The sequence below is a fragment of the Dermacentor silvarum genome, chromosome 6, assembly GCF_013339745.2.
Source record: "Dermacentor silvarum isolate Dsil-2018 chromosome 6, BIME_Dsil_1.4, whole genome shotgun sequence".
Lineage (NCBI taxonomy): Eukaryota > Metazoa > Arthropoda > Arachnida > Ixodida > Ixodidae > Dermacentor > Dermacentor silvarum.
In genome coordinates, this window is record NC_051159.1 from 136,742,490 (window position 1) to 136,763,858 (window position 21,369).

General features: G+C 42.0%; 1 protein-coding gene across 3 annotated transcripts; it reads left to right on the plus strand.

Moving 5' to 3' along the window:
• The first annotated feature begins 208 nt into the window (after nucleotides 1-208).
• Nucleotides 209-18,373, plus strand: LOC119456078 (ras-related protein Rab-8A-like). 3 transcript variants are annotated; one of them, XM_037717677.2, is made up of 8 exons: nucleotides 209-366; nucleotides 857-917; nucleotides 997-1,057; nucleotides 1,129-1,206; nucleotides 1,323-1,412; nucleotides 2,246-2,362; nucleotides 7,009-7,035; nucleotides 12,808-18,373. In XM_037717677.2, exons 1-8 carry the CDS (start codon nucleotides 243-245, stop codon nucleotides 12,898-12,900), a joined length of 651 nt encoding a protein of 216 aa, XP_037573605.1. In that variant the 5' UTR covers nucleotides 209-242; the 3' UTR covers nucleotides 12,901-18,373. The 3 variants fall into 3 exon arrangements, with proteins under 3 accessions (XP_037573605.1, XP_037573608.1, XP_037573609.1); XM_037717680.2 differs by lacking the exon at nucleotides 7,009-7,035; XM_037717681.2 differs by lacking the exon at nucleotides 7,009-7,035 and having other exon boundaries at nucleotides 2,246-2,359.
• Nucleotides 18,374-21,369: the final 2,996 nt, after the last annotated feature.

The following is a 21,369-nucleotide window of genomic DNA, read 5'->3' on the forward strand; positions in this document are numbered from 1 at the left end:
GGCGTGCACGGCTATTGCTATTAAGCATTTTAAACACAACTATCGCGCAAAAACAATATTTATGCATCTGGTTCCTTCATACATTATTAAAAATATAGGCATTATTTGCAGTGTTAATGCTTTTAGCGTAAAAAAAAAAAAGTCAATATTTAGACCTTTTTTTTTTTTTTACGATGTTTGTTACATTGGCATTCTCGGAAGTGACGACAAGCTTCTCTTCTTTTCCGGTTTAGTTGCTTGACATGGCGAAATCATACGATTTTTTGTTTAAATTGCTTCTCATAGGAGATTCCGGAGTCGGTAAAACGTCTATTTTGTTCAGGTTTTCCGACAACAAGTTCGACGGAAGCTTCATATCGACAATAGGTAACCTGTCACTTACCCATTCATCTTAGGTCAAATGCTCGAGATGTGTAGCTCACTAGTTCGTCCTCTATGCTTGCGGCTTTCGTCGCTTCCAGCATAAATATTCATATTAAGGCATTAAACAGTTCTTAAATATTGATACTGGAGGTGTATAATCACTTTGCGATACATAGTTAAGCCGTAACAGCTGCTGCATTTTATGCGTACGCGATGGCACGCAGTGGTTTTCGTGGCGACCACTAATACCGTTACCGAATGCTTATGGCACGACATATAGACTTTGTCGTTCAAGAAATCAGCTCATAGTTCGCGTTGTTAAGATCGGGGCATGACACAAAAACAACTGAAAGAAGAAGCTGATTCAAGGCCGTGGTGTTTATATAGTCAGGATGAGCGATGTGGCGTTGGTTGACGTCAAATTTGTGACACTGAAAAACCAGTTTTTGTTTATTACGTCCTGCTAACGTGTGCGCCCTGGTTACGATTGCAGGAATCGATTTTAAGATACGGATTATCGAAATCGACGGGAAGAAAATCAAGCTACAAATATGGTAACTGCATCTCCTCGCTTCTGAGCCACCGCTTTTCAGTAGCCTCTGACAATCCGCGTGTTTGTCTTGTGTTCTTTAGGGACACGGCTGGGCAGGAGCGCTTCCGCACGATAACGACTGCCTACTACAGGGGGGCAATGGTGAGCATTGCGATAACATTGTTATGTTTCACGTTTGTGTGCTAAACTTTTTTTATTTCCGCCGCATGCAGGGAATCATGCTCGTTTACGATGTCACAAAGGAAGCCACATTCGAAAACATAAAGACGTGGATCAGGAACACAGACGAGGCACGTTATTTGAAGTCTGCACCTCTTCTACCGAATGTTTCTGTCACGCAACTATTCCTATTTAGGCAGAGCCTCTTCGTTTAAATGTGATTTCGTTTGTTCGCTCATTCATGCAGCATGCGGCGGCAGACGTTGAGAAGATGATTCTTGGAAACAAGTGCGACATGAACGAACTCAGACAAGTTTCGAAAGAACGTGGAGAAAAGGTAATGTGATGGTTAACTCTCTTTTTTTATTAGAAGAGGTAATGACACCGAAATTACAGCCTGTGATTTTTCCGAAGGACTGAAAGTTGGGCTAGTTGGTTTGGGTTCATTCTTGTGTAATGGCGCTGCAGAAACTAAACAAAGATGTATAGAGACACGCAGGACACAAGCAAGGTTTAAGTGTAACTGCAAATTGGTGAGCACGGTCATTTTCAAACTTCCCCAGCATATTGGTATGACTTTTGTGACGCCCTGAATGGCACTTGTGACAGGTGTAGTTTTGATCACGTGATTCTAAGCAGTGAGGACATATCACTGCACGTTTTTCCAAGTGGTCCAAAGGCATCCTGCACACATTCTGACCTGCACATGGGTCGCAGTTGCTTACGGCTCACACGCCATGAATGTTCTGCTGCTGCCACTAACGCTCCTTCACATGGGCTTTATAGTCCTCATTGCAGCCACTCTGCATTAAACTTTTCCTGGGAAATGAAAGCACAAGGCATAATTGAGTACAGCAGGTTCGATATCAAGCATGCTTGAAAACTGTGTAGCAATGCTCAGTGTGTACTGGGCATATAGTCGTCATTGGCTCATGCACACTCAAAAGTACCCCTGTGAGATGGCTATGAATTGGGAAGTTTCAAAAACTGAAATCACCATCTAAAACATTTTGCTACTGGCTTATTGTTCATCATGACCTGCAATTAGCGAATGCAAGCACATTGTCACAACAAAGAAAGTATGACTGAGATTTTTATGTCTGTGAAACTCTTCCATTGCCTCTTGTTAGTTTGTTACAAGGGGCCATTGCATTTTGCTCTTGCTTTCAGTTGGCAATAGAGCACAACATCAAGTTCATGGAGACCAGTGCTGTGTCATCAATAAACGTGGAGGAGGCCTTCTACACACTTGCGAGAGACATCAAGGAGAAAATGGAGCGACAGGTGGTAAGAATGCCCCTCCTCCTTGAGATTGGGAAATTGTTGGGGTCGTTTTGATCAGTAGAATCTTAATTTTTTTTAGTAGAATAAATGCCGATGCGTCTGGTGCGAACTCATGCAGAAGTGATCATCTGAGAATACGGCCCTTGGACACATTCCACACCTTTCATGAAAGGTGCCCACTTTTATTGGGACCCCTTCATTCCTTTCCTAGATATGAAACAGTGGTTACTCGGAACTGCTTGCCAGATTGAAATCTTTCGTTCCATGCTTATGTAACTACAGAACATGGGTTTGCCCACTCTGACATAACAGCATCCAGAATATTCTTCTGTGAACTTTTACTTCACAGAGCACTGTCATATTTAGGAGAGTATTTGCTTAGCTGACCTGTGGTACTGTACAGATTTCACCAAAAGTTTCAAAATGCCACCACTTTGACAAAGCCTGTCAGTAATCAGCCTTTAGCTGATTACTGTCAGGCTTTGTCACAGGCTCGGGCACGGCATGTGCTTTTTGACCCGGGCCTGGGCCCGGCTCGAGTTTTTTGACATGGGCCTGGGCCAGGCTCGGACTTTCTGGTGGTGTGCATGTAACGTGTAGCGAATTATCCTCGCGCGTCTAGACACTGAAAATCGTGTCTTTTTCGGGCCAGTTTCGAGCCGGGCTCGGGCCTAAGGTAAAGGGGTGATGGGCCGGGGGGGTAACGTAGATTATTTCGGGCCCGGGTCTCACCATAAAAATTTTGGTTGTGCTCGGGCGGACAGCCCGATGTAAAAACGGGCCCGGGCTGAAAAAATCTGCCCATGCAGTGCTTTAGTGTGTACCACAAACACCACTAAAAGCCACTGACAAACCATGCAGTGTGCTTGCTGCAGCCGGGTTGCAAACTAAAATATTACCCACATAGTATCACATATTTGCCAAAGTTTAGCCAGCCTTGGCAAGAAATAACAAAATAGTGAAGAAAATAATGAAATGTAGCTATGGAAATAGCTGCACTCTGAATGACTACATCTTGTGATAAATAGCCCACACAGGTTGAATTAGACCAATTGGCAGTAAAGCATTACCTTGATAATTGAAAGTTGAACTAAGTAGTTTGGTTTGATTATGTTCACAAAAATATCTTGCTTACAGGGAATTTAAAAGAAAGCAGATAGGTTCCCCTCTCAGTAGATGCTTCCATGAAGCAGTGCACCGTGAGAAACTTTCCGATTTCAACAGATGCTCGATTTTCACAATTTAGCAGATGTGTAGTGTAGCGCAAGTCGTGTTTATGGAGTAACGAATGGACTGTTAAATGTAAAATTCAACATAATTTGCAGCTTTATGGCACTGTGGTGATACCTAATATACTGCTGTCAAAAGTAGCCAAAGAGAGTGCCCAGCTAGTTGAGGAGCTATTATTCTTCCAATCGAAAAGCTATAAATATATCCAATTTGCCACTAAGTAGTTCATCTTGCCAATCCCGAGCCTTATCGCACATTTCCATGTTGCTTCGCACATAAGACAGATTCGCTCAACAGAGCTGATCACCTATTCAATCCACAATCGAGGCGCTGCCTGACTCACCAGCACAGAATTTCGTGATGTGCGAGCTACTTGCAGCATTATTCAGTGCCGTTTGGTCATGTGACACTGAATCATCAATTCAATACATTGTGTTTGTATTAGTACTCCAAGATCTCCAGAATGTCAATTATGTCATCAACTGAGCTTTTGTAAACAGGCAAATGATGTAAACAGGGGACAGTATTGGCACCAGCACTAAAACTACCGAACCAATTGCCACTCATGCTTTGGGTTTTATTAATAACAGACTTGTATGTAACAAATATAAGCAGTTACATTATTTGGTAACCTTGTAATTTAACAATTATGTTGTTTACTCAGTAACGCTCACTGTAATTCAAATACTTTTTTTCAGTAACCAATTACATGTAGCCAGCTACATTTCTGACGAAACAAGAAATAACAGGGGATGTAGCATTAAGTACTTAAACTTGGTGGGAACTACAATCTCCAAAGGCATAAAAACATGTTCATGGGTTACCTCCTTCCCACAATCAGTGTCGTTCAGGTACGCTTCGATCACCAAAACATGGCAGGCTTGCATATTTGCATACCTCTCTTGGAAGTCTGACGCCTGAGCTTCTCTCTCTCTCTCCTGGAAGAGCGTTTAGGCAGCCTTCATAGGCAGTAAGAGCTGCTGCTCAATTCTTTTTCATGTAGTGCAGTCTGTGACCGCTCCAATAGAGACGGATGATTTTGGCCGTTAAATGCATATGTTTCTATTTGTTTGATATGTTCATAACTCAAATATACCTTTTTGCGATTGTAGCACAGAAACAGCACATTTCTAGGGCTGAATAATATGTAGCTTTATATTAAATTACCTTTTCAAGGAACGTGAACGTTTACTGGCATACGTTACAATTAGTCATCTAAGTCTAAATGGCAAACGAGTGAAGAGCGCTAGGAGGAGGTGCACCAGATGTTGGCCAAAAAATTGAAGTGGAGCTTCCGTTTCTTGGTAGCGATTGCCATTTGAGACGTTGCTGCCAGGGAATCACCTATGGACGATTTTTTTAGCTTTTCACTGGCTCTACCAGGAGCAACTTCCCCAAGCCCCAGCTACAATGAAGCACTGTGCTTCATAGAGGACACAGAACCAGGCATCAATTGCTTCATTGAGTAACCACAATCTTTTCAGCAAGGTTTTCGTGCATTACAACACAGCCCTTCTCTCCACCGCACACATCGAGAGAGTTTTCAGTGTTGCCGCAGATGTCATTGCAAGCAAACGAGGGAAGTTTACTCAATAAAATTTTGAAAAGCAATTCTTAGTGAAGTTAAACAAAGCTTGAAGGGCTGCAGAGGGTGTATTGAAAGAGCTAGGCCAGCTCGTTCTATTTACTGTTTTTTTTTTTGCGATGCTAATAAAAGTAGGGAGGAAAGTAATGTTAAAGTAATCGGTTACTTTTAAGCGAAGCTTTATAGGCTCACAAGTTTCGGCGGTGGTGGTGGTGTCATGCTGAAAAGTGGGCCGATCCTGGTGATAGTGCAGAAAGGGTCCAAGCTCAGTGGCACATACCCCTGTGAGCTCGGGGACCTGTAACGCGCCCTTGAACTACCCTTGTCACACGTGGGACCCAAAGAGAAAATCACCAGCCATTCTCCTGTCGAGAAAATGGGGGTAAGCGAAGCTCGTTGTCTGGTTTTAGCGGGAGGGCTTTCGAAGCCCAGGCGAAACGTCAGTGAAAAGCCATGGACCCCGAGTTGCAGGAGTGCGATGTTGAGGCCAAACGTCAGCAAAGAGCCGCCGACCCTGAGTTTAGGGCAAACGAAGCGGAGCGCCTGCGACAGCATCATCCTGCCACAAGCTTCGCTTACCTCCATTTTCTCCACAGGGGAGGGGCTCTGAATTTTTTTTTAGTAATTGCTGAATTACCGTCGTGCGGCAGTAATTGCTAACTGTAATCAAAATAATTTGTTGAAAGAAGTAATTGTAATGTGTTACTTTTTTCTGTAGTGTGTACAAGTTTGATTAATAATTCCGAAGTAGTGATAAGTGTGATTTACTTTATTAGATTTTTCTGCTAGTCATTAATATTACCTATTGACACTGCCGTCTGCTTGAGTGTTGTGCGCTCGGATGTGTCCACTGAGTTCTGAGTACCACCCAGAAAAGCATGAAGACTGAGATCACTGGCACAGTGACCGAATGAGCGGCAGAATTAAATGAGTGATGTCTTTCCTCATACAGTTTCCTGTTTGCTGTTATGATTTTCTCAGCAATTAGGTCATTGCAACAGGCCCAAGTGCTGGGAAAGTATGTGCGTGATCTACTGTGATAGAACGAGCGAAAAATACTCATGCGTGACAGACAAGGACTGTGTAGGATTGCTACTGGGCACGTCAGCACAATCCCCTGCGTGTTGCACACACTTCTCGTTGGTAGCACTTATTCATGTAGCGCTTGCCTTGAGTGTGATACTTATGCAACTTTAGACGTAGCACACAAGTAGTGGCAGCCAATTTGAACAGCAGAGACTAACAAGCAGCTCATTGTTTTTTATATCACAGTAAGTCCAGTTTCAGCGACATTGCTGTTGGATATTTCATGTGCTTCAGGAACTTGTCTGTATCAACTTGCTCGAAGCAAGCACCTTTCTTGCACCCTTTCGCTGCCAGAAAACTTCCATAGGGAGGTTCGGATACCGACGAGTGAAACTTTTTTTGCGAGCAGCGTTTTTTCTTAAAACGTGGTGCATCATTCGTAAAATCGTAAAACAATTCCAAATCCTTAAAGTTTACAAAAGATGTGGGAGATTTGGCATCCTGTCATCCTATGTACTCCTTGTCTGTTTTTGCTGGCTTTCTTCTTAGTAGACTAGGTCATGTCTTAATGCTGAACAACACTGCGGATTCTGAGGACTATAATCTATTGCTAGGCCTAATGCATACCTTTTATATACGTTTATGCATTGCAGCAAGGTGGAAGAAGTAGCCACCATGTTTGTGCTCTCCTATCCCCGCTCTGTGACTTTTGGTAAAACCTATTTGTTCTCTGTCAATATCCCTGTTCACTTTGTCATTCAAAATCGTCCATTACCTCCTTTTCTCTTCTGCCGCATTTCAACCCTAGCTGGGTTCCATGATGGGAGCGCATAAGGTAAATAGTCCTCTCACACGAGTGAGCATCAGGACTAACAGCCTGTTGTGCAACAGTTGTCTACCTTGCCGTGCGCAGCATGAATACTAGCTGGTAGCAACAATGTGAAGCATGTTTATTTAGTAATACCCTTTGCTTTGTGGTCCTTGCTCTTTCTGTCGTAGCCAAGATAAGAGCACGGAAGCATGTTGCATAGCTTTTAAGTAGAATAGATGGCAATTAGAGCAGCAACAGCAGTAGGTAGGTGTCTTATGCGGTGTCACTGACAATTTAAAAGAAATTCAGGGAGATATGCACTGCTTTCAGCAATCTGTGCTGCTTTCAGTTCGCAATCTATAGGCAATGCTGTCATGAGCATGCAGCAGGGAGTCCACAATCTCACATAAAATACAGCTGCTCTCCTGTGGCTTTCAAGGTCCTCTCTATTATTCCCAACCTGTGACAGCCCATAGATGCAAGGTTTCGGGCGGTTGCTCACAATCATGAGTTACTCCCGAGTGAGCGCTCGCACATGCAATGTTTTAGCAAATAGGGAAGCGGCGGCTGTTTGCACGTCCCGCCCGTCCTGTCACCACTCCTCTTCGGCGCTTTTGTCAGATACCAACTTCGAAGGGTTAATATAAGTGCATTGTGGGGGGGGGGGGGGAATATGAATAAAAAAAAGAAAGGAGCAACAGGGCATTGCTATCGGCACTGCCCCGACTGACAGGGAAATTTGTGTCGAGGTATGGGGAAAGTAAACATTTTGCTATTTATATTTTTATTATTAATTGATCCCTTTTCAAACATTTTGGTGGGAATGTATTCATTGTAAGGCGTAATACTTATTCCAGTGTGTTCTGAGTTTTGAAGAAAAGCTCTTGGCAGGGCTCCTTTAACTAATTCCTCCTTGTTTTTCAAGCGATACCTTTCTTTGGCTTTTTCTGCCCACTTCGAGGTTTGTATGTTTCTGACCATCTGCAGCCAACTTGGGACACTAGATGTCCCTAGTTGTCACTAGAAACAATTTAATAAATAAAAATTTTCGATGGTCGGTTTTGAACCCTGGCCCACCATGGTGGCTTAGTGGCTATGGTGTTGTGCTGCAAAGCACGATGTCGCAGCATCAATTCCTGGCAGCTGCGGCCAGCATTTTTATGGGGATGAAATGCAAAAACGCCAGTTTACTGTGCATTGGGTGCATGTTAAAGAACCTCCAGTGGTCAAGATTAATCCACAGTCCCCTTCTACGGCGTGCCTTATAATAAGATCATGTCTTTGGCATGTGCAGCCACATATTATAATTTTCTTTTTTTTTTTCGTACCTTGGTCCCCCAACACAGAATACCAATGCTCTAACCATTAGCCCGGGGTTGCAAGCCTGAAAAGGTGTAATAATCTCATGCTAGTCAACGCTTGAGGCACTTATTGCGTTAGACGCGTCGCAGAGCAACAATTCACTTATACAATGTGAGTAAGTGCACCTTCTAGCTGACAAGGAAGAAAGAAGTTACGGGTCGCGTTAGTCCCCGAAATTTGCTGCTTGTCTTTCATCATACTGTGGCATGTTTCTACAAGGTCAAACACGTGTCCTGTGATTTCACACGTTTTAATGCTGGATAAAAGTAACATTTTCTCTGCAAGGTCCACATGCTTGCTGGGGAACGCATTTGTCACTGAAGTCTACAGCGCGTCTCTTGTCGTAATGCACAAGCTATCGCTTACAAAGATATCAACGCAAGGTTAGTTCTGCCGGGATACTTTTGGTTTTACCTCATGCACTGTAACGCAGCACAGAGCAGTGAGGGGTGAGCAACGTACTGCACACCTTTGCCTTCAGTAAAGAAGGCAAGGGCCTTGCACCAAATCTTGCAAGTTGAGAGGTGAGACAGGGGTTTTTTTTTGAAAGAGAGACAGGAAATGAGCAAGGTTGGCACTGAGTGTGGCAGTGGCAGCTTTTTGTCGTAAAATAACTATACCTTGGGACTCATCCCAACTAATCTTCCATAACACCAGTGAGAATGAGAACTGTATCAGGTTTTGCCACTGCATTGACTAGCTAAACTAAGAATTTACAGTCTCCTCTGCTTAGGTGCACGCCTATATTGTTATAGGCTGTGTACAGATGGAAATGTAAGTGGCCATGCTCATAACACTCACGCCTGCAGAAGCAAATGGAGATTAACCATCACCGGAGTACAAGGCCAAATAAGTAGAATGTAACAACACGTCCTGTTGACTTATTTGTAGTTTCACAATCAGTTTATAAAAAATATGAAATCAATGCAGTTTTCTACATCACCTGAGCGCACAAACTGTGGGCAGAGTGGGCAGTAAGGGAATTTCTGATAAATCATTTATGTCTAATAACACTGAAGACAACATTTATTGTCCAGTTGATCCCTGTTCTATCTCGGAAGGGATGAGTGAAGCCCAGAGTGGCAGTGCCTTTACCCTTTTTCTCATGACTCAAGATTAGTCACTTTGGGACAGTTTTGTAAGTGCTGAATTGTAAGTCCGCACATCATACCACTTGTTTAAACCTGTGCATCAGGCTAATTGGTTCAATATTATAATTTGTAGTTCATTTTCAATGAAGTTGGTTGGCAGGCTTCGTTGAGTTCAAACACACCATGCTACTGCATGCTTGCACTCCAGGAAGCTCTGTTGAAAAGTAACTCACAGGCATGAAGTTTCAATGCAGTATTTCAGCATAGCATTAGCACTCTACCATTGCCATACTGATACTAGCAGCCATGACAGCATAAGCGCCGAGTTTACAAGGCTCTCGATATTTACACTACTGTCTCTCAAGTTTACCAGCATGGCGTATACATAACTAGACAAATCATCAGCAAATCAATGTTTATTAAATGCTGTGGCGCCATCTGATAGGTAGAAAGAAAGACCTTTAAGCAGCTCTCTCTTGTTCTCGTAGGCCTAGCAGTGTTGATACAAACAGCTGATATCAATAATAATGATAAAACATTCCTAATAACTTATCCTCAGCCCTAGATGAGACTAAGCAGATGCTGCTTTTACCTTATTTTTTGCTTTTATGATGGAGAGCAGGTAGTGAGGGCAAATTAGAATTGAAGCAGGCAGCCTGGGCACTGCCATGTTGTGCAATTATGGTAACTAGTGGAAGCCATTTGGTAAACTTTGGATAGTGGTGGCAGTGGGGCAAATTTCATGCAGGCATGGCAGCCGGTATCGGCAATAGTATGACATAACACTATGCTAAAACTGTCCAACAGTTTTCTTGCTTTAGCCAATTTATTCTCAGCTCTGAAAAAAAAAAAAAAAAAAGGAACATGCTATGGGGGGGGGGGGGGGGGAATGTTTCACTGACATTTTGTCCTCGCAGCAACCAAGCATGTCTGTGTAAGCTGTGATTGGTTGTGTGTGTTTTCGTTGAGTGTTCATTGTACATTAGATAACTTTAGTGGCCCCATTTTAGTGACTGCTTTTCGGATAGATTATTTGGCAAGGCACCTACGCTTTGAAAGTAGTCTAGTTGACTGCCATTGTAGGACCCACCACTGTAGGACCCTTCCAATCAATCAGTAGTGTACCCCATGGTGTCTTCAAATTTTAGCCTGTACCGCATTTTAAAAAGGGATCGTTGCAAGGTATTGTTTCACATCGGAGTGTCATTTACTTTTCTGAATTGAAAAAGCATTCACAATTCATTTGCGTGACATAGGTAGTGCAGGAAACATCAGTAAAACATTAACAGTCTACGTTAGTAAGAAATAAAATTCTTGCTTCCTTATCTGTAAAAAATACCATGAGAAACCTTGTTGCGAACTTAGTACTTTGCAATTTCATTCCCCACTGAAATATTGGAACAATTTGAGTACACACTTCATAGATAGCCAGCACCTGAGTTTCGTTTGTGTAACAGTACAAATAGTTCTCAAGACAAGTTTTTTTTTTTTTATCCCCCAACAGTATGCAATTGCTGGAAATTGCAAAATTATGTGTTCATAAATACCAAGCTGTTTGCAGTGCCTGGTTGGTCTTTGGAATAGAAATACTGTTGATGGTGGCAGCGTCACCACAACTGCTTACTTTAAAGTTATTGAGCCATCTCTGTGGCCAACAGAGTTTCCATGTAATAGCGGCAAAGCATTTGCCTTGAGCTTAATACTCAATTATGGTCTGCTATTTAGCCTATTCTGCATTTTGTAGAAGCTTTGCTTGTGGATTTTGGATGAGTGCAGCTCATTTCGTACAATTATGCCTAGTTTTTGGTGCTTTAGACAAGCAAGGTTCTCACTGTCAGTTTGGCATTTTTGTCACACATGGAAGCACTTGTTTCATATTTGCCACCAGTGAATGTGGTGTTGCAGACTAGTGTGACAAGCATGCTCAGCATGCAAAAAAAAAAAAAAAAGGAAAGCTGTGGCTGTGTCCTGCTGCAGTTCTAGCAATGATGAATCACAGTATTGCATTTAGTAAGTAGTGCCAATGCATCTACTGTAGTAACATTTCGCTTTGTGAAGTTTTCACTGGAGAAGCTTGACAAAACTAGTGCCCACGTACATCTGCTAGCAGGGCTCATTGCCACCTACATTATGTATACACACATTCTGCTATAGGTACTGTTGAGTGCTTAGTATAGTTTCCTTGCATGTGCATTTGGCATGATGCACATCTCTGTTGTGTCATCTCGAATCATATATTTCGAAGGAGACATTTATCTTGTGCATGTATGGCATGGCCTACTTGCATGTTACCTGGCTGAGCCACTTTTTTCTCATTTAGGTCTAGTGACCTTTAGAATTTCAGTATTGAATTATTGATATTTTTTCACCTAGAAATGTATAGATACCCATTGGGGTTCTCCTAACAAGACTGAAATAAGTAAAGGTTGTATTTATAAGTGTTTGGTCGACAGAAGGTGTGTATGTACATTTGTATCACCTTTACAAGTTGAGGTAGATTTATGGACTCGTGTTGAACTAGCAGGATTCTAAGCACAGTCTAAAAATTCGTGCAGGTTTCCGTAGAAAATGTTTGCATACAGAATGAGAAAATGTTGTGCCTTTTCTGAGTGGGTATTATTTCCTGCAGCACCTTGCTATAATTTTCCGTTGCGCAACTTATTTCTGTCGGTTAGCGCTCTGTGACGTTAGGCCTTGCAAGTTTACATGAAAGAAAACATAGCTGCTGGAATGGCATTTAAGGAGTGGATTGCAACCATGCCTTACATATAATACGTCATCCACATTTGCTTAGATGAGTCGCATTGTGTAACATTAAGTGTAGTTTGTTGGCGATGTTGAAAAGTTGCAATCTTAAAAAGAATTGCGAGGGCCGTACTCTGCAAGGGAGCTTGCCCATGTACTGACACCTAGATACTATAGTTAACTTAAAATGCATTTGCTGTGCATTGCAATGCACAACTGGTGAGGGATTTAAGCATGAAATGCTTATGTTAGCATCATCAAGCAGATTCACAAGCTCTTGAAGAGCCTCATGAAACACCTTTCGTCACTTTAGTCATTGGGTAGCAATCTATGACACAAAAGCTTCCATGAAAGGAAGATGATGTCTTCCTTTTGTGTTCCTTTATCATGTGTCATGCTAAAGTTTTTGTGGCCTAGGATATGTAGCAACTCTTCCCTCGGCGTGTAATAAAGTTGAACAGTGGAAATTGTGCTTCAGTGGATAAGCCTGGAATCAAACGTCGGATATCTTGATTCTATGGATGGCACTTGCAACCACATAAGAGGGGATGCTTTTAAAAGAAGACACGCTTATGTTCATTTGTGCCCTCTCTTCCAGGCGGCTCGGGCACAGCCAAAGCCAACAGGCCCTCACCTACACACTGCTGAACCCGTGCGAAAGAGGACCCGGTTCACGTGCACTCTCCTATGATGTCTGTAGACTGCGAACAGTGCAGTGACTCGTATCAGTGCCTAAAAAGGGTGCCTGCCAGCTGCAGAATCCAGTCTTCAACTGCCACACTTTGGCGTGACCAACGTTTTTTTGTGGGCTGGCATCATGTGATGCGCCTGGCTTGCTGCTCCTAGGCTCTTCATGTCCGTCTCGCCCAGAGGCTCTGGCGTGCACACCGCACATCACCGCACGTGTGGTCACAGGCATATATACACAAACACCTCTTGTTCTGGCCACGCTGAATGCAAAAAGTGCCCGGTCTTATAAACACTTATGTGAACGGCAATCAAAGAGAAGGTGCACTTTGTCTTCCACATGTTCTTTCCCTCTGTATAGTAGTACCCTAGTCACATTGGCACACTAATTGCAGTTAACTTGAGCCTGAGTTGCACTCTAGTTACACATGCACGATTAAGTATGGTTAAGCTGAACCTAAGTTGTGGCCTACAACAGTTATGCAGAGTTACATGGAAAACATAAGTGCAGTTGTGTATAGCCATGCGAGGTATATTAGGTTTTCCATGTAACTGAACTTAACTGCTGCAGTTGGTAACAGAAGTTTAGCTGAGTATAGTATAGTATTACAGTATAGTAAACTATAGTATTACAGCCTAGTGTAGTTGTTCACAATTGCTGGGAATTTTTTACCACATTTAGTGCAGTTGATGATACAAACACAATTAAGTTTTTCATGTAACTGGGTATAACTGCTGTGGGCCGTAACTAACCCCCGATATTCAGAAATATCAAAGCCACGACTCGATTTAATCTAGTCAGGCTCAATGTAATGACTGATGTCAACATGGCCGAGACGCTCATTGCGTTTCTTGGGGCGCATTCACGTCGGGCATTATCTTGAGCCAGACTTGACCAAGTTGTCGTGGCTTCAAGTTAAGGCACATTTCTGAATACGGGGGCAAGGCTTGACTTAACTGCAGCCAGTGTGCCCATATAACTAAGGTATAAGTGATGTTCTTTCCTTGTTTTTTCTGCATCTTGATTTTTCTCCCTGTTCAAGGGTGATTGCCTCTGTTATGAAAGGGTCTCATTTGTTGTGCTGATGTATTGATTTGGGACAAAATGTATTTGTGCTGTGGCCTTGAGCTAAATGTTGTTAGGTTTTCAGAGGCTGAAGGAACCTTAACAGGGTGCGTTGAGAGTTACGAAAAATAACTCCATATGTGTACAGCATAATTGACGTCCAGGTTGTTTTTTTCATCTCATTCTGCTAATCTCGTCACTTTGTAATTGCATTGTTTTGTTGCTGCTGGTTCCATTCACATCTTTTGCTCTCTTTCTTTTTCTTTAAGGCAGTGCACAAAAAATTGCCTGCACTTTTTCGAGATGAATTTTTATGCCTAAAGGACAAGTAAGCTGTTTTGTCTTGTAATGTACCCAGATTAGTGTGACATTACCAGCAAAAATAAGATGCCAAGGTTGCCAACATTTTCCTGCTAACTGCTATGGTGCAGCATATTGCTCCCGTTCGAAAGTCCTATCATGGACAAACAAAACGTTAACAACAAAGTTTAACACATTGAACACCTCTCACAGGTAATGAACACAAAATTGCAATTTCACTTCGCTGCATATTCGGTAGCCAAAGATTCTGTCCCGAACTAAACACACAAATTGAAATCAGTCTGACATCACTTCAAGTAGTGAAAACCAGAAACGGAAGAAGCTGTTTTAGTTAACCTTGACTTGTTCACGTTTTATTTGTCCATGATAGTGCAAGCTTGCAAATACGTGGCTACCATCAATCACGTGATGTATTCAGAATGCTGTTTATTCAAATTTGCTATTTCTTTGTATGTGTTCCCTGTCCTGCTCCTGCCTTTTACTGCGCCTGAAATTTTTACTTTTTACCTGATGCTTCTTTTTTCAAAGTTGAGTGGTGCTGCTGAAGTTGCACAATATACTTTACAGCTGCGATTTCATATACTATACACATATACTCAAAGTCTTTTTTTTTCTCCTACTCAGTGGTGTGTGCAAACACAGCAGTTTTATACACTCAAGTTTGTGAGCACTCTTCCTCTTTTCACGCCGCCAAATGCTCCTCTGTTACATTGATTGTGTTAACTTTCATCGTCACCTCTGTTGCTTGACTAATGTTATTATGCACTACTCTTTATCCTCTCAATGCATCTGAAGCAACAAGTTTTGCTTATGGGTTTTTTTTTTTTTTTTTTATTCAATGAAGGGATGGGGGTGGGGAGAGGGCAGTCTTTCAGCATGTTTTGGTGATATGGGCTCACGCCAAACACTGGCATCATGTGTCCATCTTTCGTGTCGTAGCTTTGACATGATTTTCTCACTCTGAATTATGCTTAACATCAAACATCAATACTGGGTAAAAAAAGTGACTCCTCTTTGTACAAAAAAAAAAAAAAAGTACCTACAAGTGATTGCATCAAATGCAAAACCCACTGCAGTCGAACCTTGCTATAATGAAGTCACATCCAATATTAAAATACCTTCGTTATAACCTATATTTGTTACAAGTGTATATTCATTGCATGCTAATATTGGCAGTAAACATTTGGGATTTACTTCGTTACATCCAATAATTTGTCATATCCGTGTTCACTATATCGGGGTTCGACTGAATTATAGTAACATTGTGTCTTGTGCATTGTTATAACGAGTGCAGTGTTGGCGTAAGGCAGTTGTTAATCATAAATTACACTGGTCAAATACGCAGATGATACTCAGAGTGTTAGAAAGTGCTGCAAAAGCATTAAGTAGCAAGAAAATCCACTTTTAGTTTGGATAATCTGTCGCATGCACATAATAAGGCACAAGCTGGCAATTATGGGTGTGTGAATGTGAACTTTAAGAATACTGGGATGCGAGCATCATTTGACATTAATTGTGATAATGGCTAATTATTATTTGAAAAGTATTCAATATTCGAATCGATTTGCTTCTGGCACGATTCGGCTTAAGAGATCGCTATTCACACACCCCTACTGGCAATAAGTTTTAATGCCAGGAAATTTCTGCTCGCATCAACTCCCCTCAGGTGCTGTTTGGGAGTATCTCCCACTGATTCACTGCCTCCATTTAGTTGGCTATCCACAGTTCATTTCTATTGCTGAAGGAGAACGAATCGTCGCAGACAATTTGGGATTGCCCTGGAACTCCTTTTCACAGCGGTGTTGTAATTCTACACAGACAGTCCCATGGTACCTTTGCTGTAGCATTCCTTACTGATGTTCATGCACTGAATTCAATTTCACCTGCCTGCCAGCAGTGAAACAGTAGAACATCTTTGTAGTGTTGTGCTTATAGTAAATGCCTACCATTCTGGGTAGTCAGTTGTGGAACACAAACATCGTAGTACTATGATAGACAATCTCAACTGCAAGTTTGAACTTTAAAATTTGCACTCTAGCATTGGGCACGAAAACCTTTTCCCTCTCACTAACCTGTTTCTTCTCATAGTTCTCAAGCCGTACGTGCTTTTTGTGCTCCAATATGTCAAAGTCGGAATACACTTGCACGAAAAGAATGAAAGTCCTAACTTAATGTATGGTGGGAACAATTTGTAAAGAAATCTCTACGTAATGGCGTCCGAGAATCAGCCATTGCCTTTGTACTTTGTACACTACAATACACTTTCTACATTATGCTGGTGCCTCGCCATTGGCTGTAATCGTATAGATGAGGACAGCCCTGCAGATTCAGCTGCTGACAAGGCTTTTTGTATTATTAAATTTATTCCTCCAGGCTCTTTTGGGACTGTAGTCTACTTGCTAGACTAGTTGCAGTGTAAAACATTCCTTTACATACACCGTTTGATACTGATCGAATATGAACATGCTGCACTATCCAGACACTCGTTCTGTTCTCTTTATATACGACATTTTCTACATTGCAGTGCACACATTAAGATCAGTTTCATATGTGTGGAAAGTAGGCCTTGGTTGGTTGGTAACGGGTGCCTAAAAATTTGTCGCGTAAAGCTGTGCATTTTTCATGGCTTGCACCTGTCACCAGGCAGCATAGGTTAATGTACAGTAAACTCTCAATAATTCAAACTTAAATTATTCAAAATTCATGTGATTAAAAAAAAAAGTGGCCTCACTTTGCCATGTTTTTAGTGAAGGTACTTACATCGTCGTCACGTCCTGAAGCCCCAACGTTCCTCTAAATGTTCCTATCAATAGAGAACAGCACAGAACTGTAAAATGTGCGTGTACTTGCATAGCATGAAATCTGCTTTAAAGACTTGTTTTGTTGCTGCTTCGCACGAAATAATCAGGCCGACAAAAAAAAAAAGACTCCAAGCCAACTTTCACTGGAGGTACTTGCACCTCTCTCGAAGGTCCTTTTTGGGTGCTCTGTGTTAGAAACAATTAGAATGCATTAACTTTCACAAACTGCCTGCTTGTTAGGTATGGTCATTCTATCATGTTTGTCTCACAACACACTTTTTATGATATGATCATTCTGTCATGTTTGTCTCACAACACTGGTGTAGCAGCTGAACCCTGTGGTTGGCTGGACAGCCCAAATCACCAGCTGATATTTTCCCCTTGAAAAGAGCCGAGCTGTAGTGCAGTCGAACAGCAGCCAGAAATTTGCTTTGGGACATCAAAACCCTTAATTTAACTGCATGTCTTTGCTATGTGAAGGCTGTGTGTTTGTAATTGTTGCTTAAAGGGGAGGGAAGCTGAAGAACTTCTCAGAACTGAGCAATGTTCAAGGAAGTTCTTGGTCTGTCAGTTTGCAAGATGCACATTGTGTATGCCTATGCGGAACGAAATGTGTTCATAGACTTCTAAAACAAAAACAAAGATTTAATTAGAATATGTACCTGCTGTGCTTGGTAGTTCTGTGATGTCAACACCAGCATCCACCTTACGTGGGTCAGTAAAGCCTATAGTTTGTCCCAACATAGAATTGTGATTCACAATCTTGGTGCTGCCCTTCACATGGGTATTATTAGGAAGCACTTTGCAGTGGGAGTGCGTGGTTAAACCAAGAAACCACATCTAATTTTATTATGCACTATCTTTATGCTTGGAGAAACAGTATTTTTTTCAGGGTGTAAGGTAGGCTAGGTTAGGTTTTCCTTTAATTAAGCAATGTGAATTGGTGAATGTGGAACAGTTTCTAGACAAAGTTTTCATTACATTCAGGAGCAGAAATGCCAGTGCTACATGTGACATATAACTTGCCTTAATCAGTTTTCATAGTATTGGCAGAGCACACTATACTCACATTGGTGAACGGGGTTCTTAAAAAAGGAATTGCCATTGCAGTCATTCTTTGGGACGGGCTGTGCATCTTCTTAGTCAGTCAACAGTATTGAATGATCCTGGTCAGATGCATGTGCTTGTTACTTGTATACAATTATGTCAATGTGAGGAAATATCAAAATGCACAGGGATGATGAAAGCATGTGATACCGGTCCCTTCCAATAAATGTTTTTTTCTTTAATGGTCTTGCTTTGATGTGAACTTTGTAATCTCTGTCATTTTGTTTGAAGAAACGATGGCAAATACATTCTAATGATGGATAAATCTGTTTTCAGAAAATAGTACAATGAACCATGTTCTGTCAAGGTATCGTGAAAAGTTTGAAAGCCACTGCATAAATGACTGAACCTGCTGGTGGGCTGCATAATGGCACTATGCTGCACTGGTTCGTTGGCTATGCTTGGCATAGTCAGCACATCGAGTGGTGTGCAATAAACTTCAATGTTCATTCCTCTGAGCAAGTAAGCTCGACATGCTTGCAGGTCACGGGACGTGGTATGCTACCTCTTACCTGTCTGCCTGTCATTTCAACGTGAACGGAACGGCGAGAACACAGTGCTCACGAAGGTCTCCGCACACACCGTACCCTGCCCCTCTCGTAGATCGCTTTCAAGATATGGGCCCACGCGTCTCTCTTCAGTGCGAAGCGGCGAAAACGCAGCACGTGGAGCTATCAGCAGTTGGCACTCTCTGTCCGCTTCGCAGGTTGCTTTCAAGATACGGTCCGCATGGTCGTGCCAGAGTACGTTTGATCGGTCCGTGCCGCCGCCGGAGTCCTTTGATCACAGTTCATAATGGTTCGACATGAATGGACAAGGCGCTAAACAGCGATAATGAACTTAAACCCGAGAGAAACCTCACCCAGCTTTCTCTCTTTGCCTGACGTCGTGTCTGCCTTCCCTGTGATTTAACGTAAATTGAATGAGAGTTTCTACATTTGGCAGTCTACGCAATATGCCCCGTACCTTATTCTGCCTCACCTTTTAAGTGAACCATCATTTGTTTGTGGGATACACTTTTCAGCAGCATCAAAATATGCGACAGCATCGTCGACACTAAAATTGTTTATAAAATCTTGTGGTAAATAAGGCGATTCTTTAAAATGCTCCCGGTCAGCCGATGCTAATTTCCATCGAGGAATATTGGGAGGGTTATCATGCTGCGTTATTAAGTTTCAACTTACAGGGAAGTGCTCACTTCCAAAAGGATTGTTAATGACATTCCATTCAAGGTCAGGCAGAAGAGAAACAGATCCAATTGTGAGATCTATCGATGAATACGAATTGTATTGGGCGTTGTAATAGGTCGGCTCCTTCTTAATAAACAGGCAGGCACCAAAGCTTAGAAGACATAGGCGTATTTACCGGGGGGGCAAGGGGAGCACTTGCCCCCCCACTGTCAAAAGTGGGGGGGCAAAGTATGCCATTTGCCCCCCCACTTTTGAAAGCGGGCACGTTCCTGAAGTCTGCATGGTGGAAAGTCCAACAAAACTGCAGCTGAAGCTAAATTTTCCTTCTTAATAGAGTGGCCATGTGAGTAATGGTTTTCTTTACTACGTATCACCTGCTTGGAAAGTGCGAATTGTCTCTTTTGCCTCCTCGGGACGCGCTGTAGCGGACGACATGGGGGATTCTCCATACACGCTTGCGCTGCGGAGAAGGCATGGCGCTGGGCAGTTCCCACCCAAACAAATGTCAGCTTGCGCTATTTTCATCATGAGTGTTTTGAGACCACTATATCTGTATTGAAAAACATAATCAACTTATTTAACCTGCAGGTGAGGGGGAAGTCGGGATAATGTATTATAATCAGCGGCACCCGACTGGTGTGGTTTACGGCATGGAATCATTGGATTTGCAAATGCTGGAACTATTTAATCTCTGTCCGAAGACAGCCAACATAGCGTTGCAGTCTCAGTATTTAATCAACATCAAAAAGACTAATCAAGCCTTTTACAGGTATAGCTGCCGAGTTTCAATGTGTAATCGTGACTTATTGTAGATATGTTCGTGAAAGTGATCTTGGTCGAATGTGCAGAGCCATTTAAATACCAATAGAACACGGACTTGAATTTTTTCTAAAGGCTTGTGTCACTTTCGACTTTGTCGATTTCATTTTCAGGCTGTTTCTAAATAAGAGCTACACTATTACTTGTGTCCAGGCCGAAGCAAAAACAGCAGATGTATTATATTTCGAAAAAATGAGGGCCACTTTTTGGTGGCGTGTATCGAAAATTTCCACTGTGTAGGTTGCTTATGTGCTCCGAAAACAGTTACTGAATAGTCTCTTTGTCTAAATATTTATGTGTTATACATGACATTTAGTTTTTTTTCCCCAGCATCCTCGGTAAACTATGCGGGGCATGGTGTGCTTATTTATTTGAAGTATGAAGAAATGTTCTGAGTGACGAGCGATAAATATTTATTCTGTGTAGGCTCATTACAGTCTTTTTAGAAAGTTATTTATTTGGAGCATTCTAAGGAGTCATACTGCTGCTAATCTAAATGTTTCCCACACTCCTAAAGCAACGGCATGAAAGACGGTTGAAATTCCGTGAAAATAGAGGTAATTTTAAGCGCGATGCGTTCCGAAACATTCACTTTCCTACTTTTAATGCAAGTGTTGCAGATAATTACTAAACCTTCGTTTTTCCATGTGTTTTTGTGCATCATGCGAGATTCTTAGTTTGCTTCTCCGGTGTTCGCTGTGAGCTAAACAAGGCATAGTATGGGCAATCTGTAAGCAATGTTCGAAATGTGCGGGTTAAATGCGCATTTCCCAGTAGAATACTTATGCAAGCAGTACATTGCATTATTAGTCTGTTTTACGAGCGGTGTAAAACTTGGATGGCTGCACTGGCATAATTACAACTACAACTGAGGTCAAATTTTGCGAATATAAGGCAAACAATACGGCAAGTTTATGTGCGATGGTAAATGTGTGTTGATCAAACACAGGTTTTAAAAAAATGTCACCAATTGTTTGGACGTATCACGCTGCTGCTAGGTTTCCCAATGTCCCAAGAGAACTCTCAGTTTCAGATATTCTAGACTTTTAAGTGCAATTTGTCGCATAGTTTTAACGTTTCTGGCTTATTTAGAAGGGTTACCAATAATTATTGAATCTTCATATTTTATTTATTTTTACTTTTTCATGCATAATATAATAGAACGGTTC

What these genes read in the sequence shown, in the direction of transcription:
- LOC119456078 (XM_037717677.2), top strand. Translation starts at nt 243, where the DNA reads ATGGCGAAATCATACGATTTTTTGTTTAAATTGCTTCTCATAGGAGAT. An exon ending in CCTACTACAGGGGGGCAATG is followed by an intron (nt 1,058 to 1,128) that starts GTGAGCATTGCG and finishes CGCCGCATGCAG; the next exon opens with GGAATCATGCTCGTTTACGA. An exon ending in GGATCAGGAACACAGACGAG is followed by an intron (nt 1,207 to 1,322) that starts GCACGTTATTTG and finishes TCATTCATGCAG; the next exon opens with CATGCGGCGGCAGACGTTGA.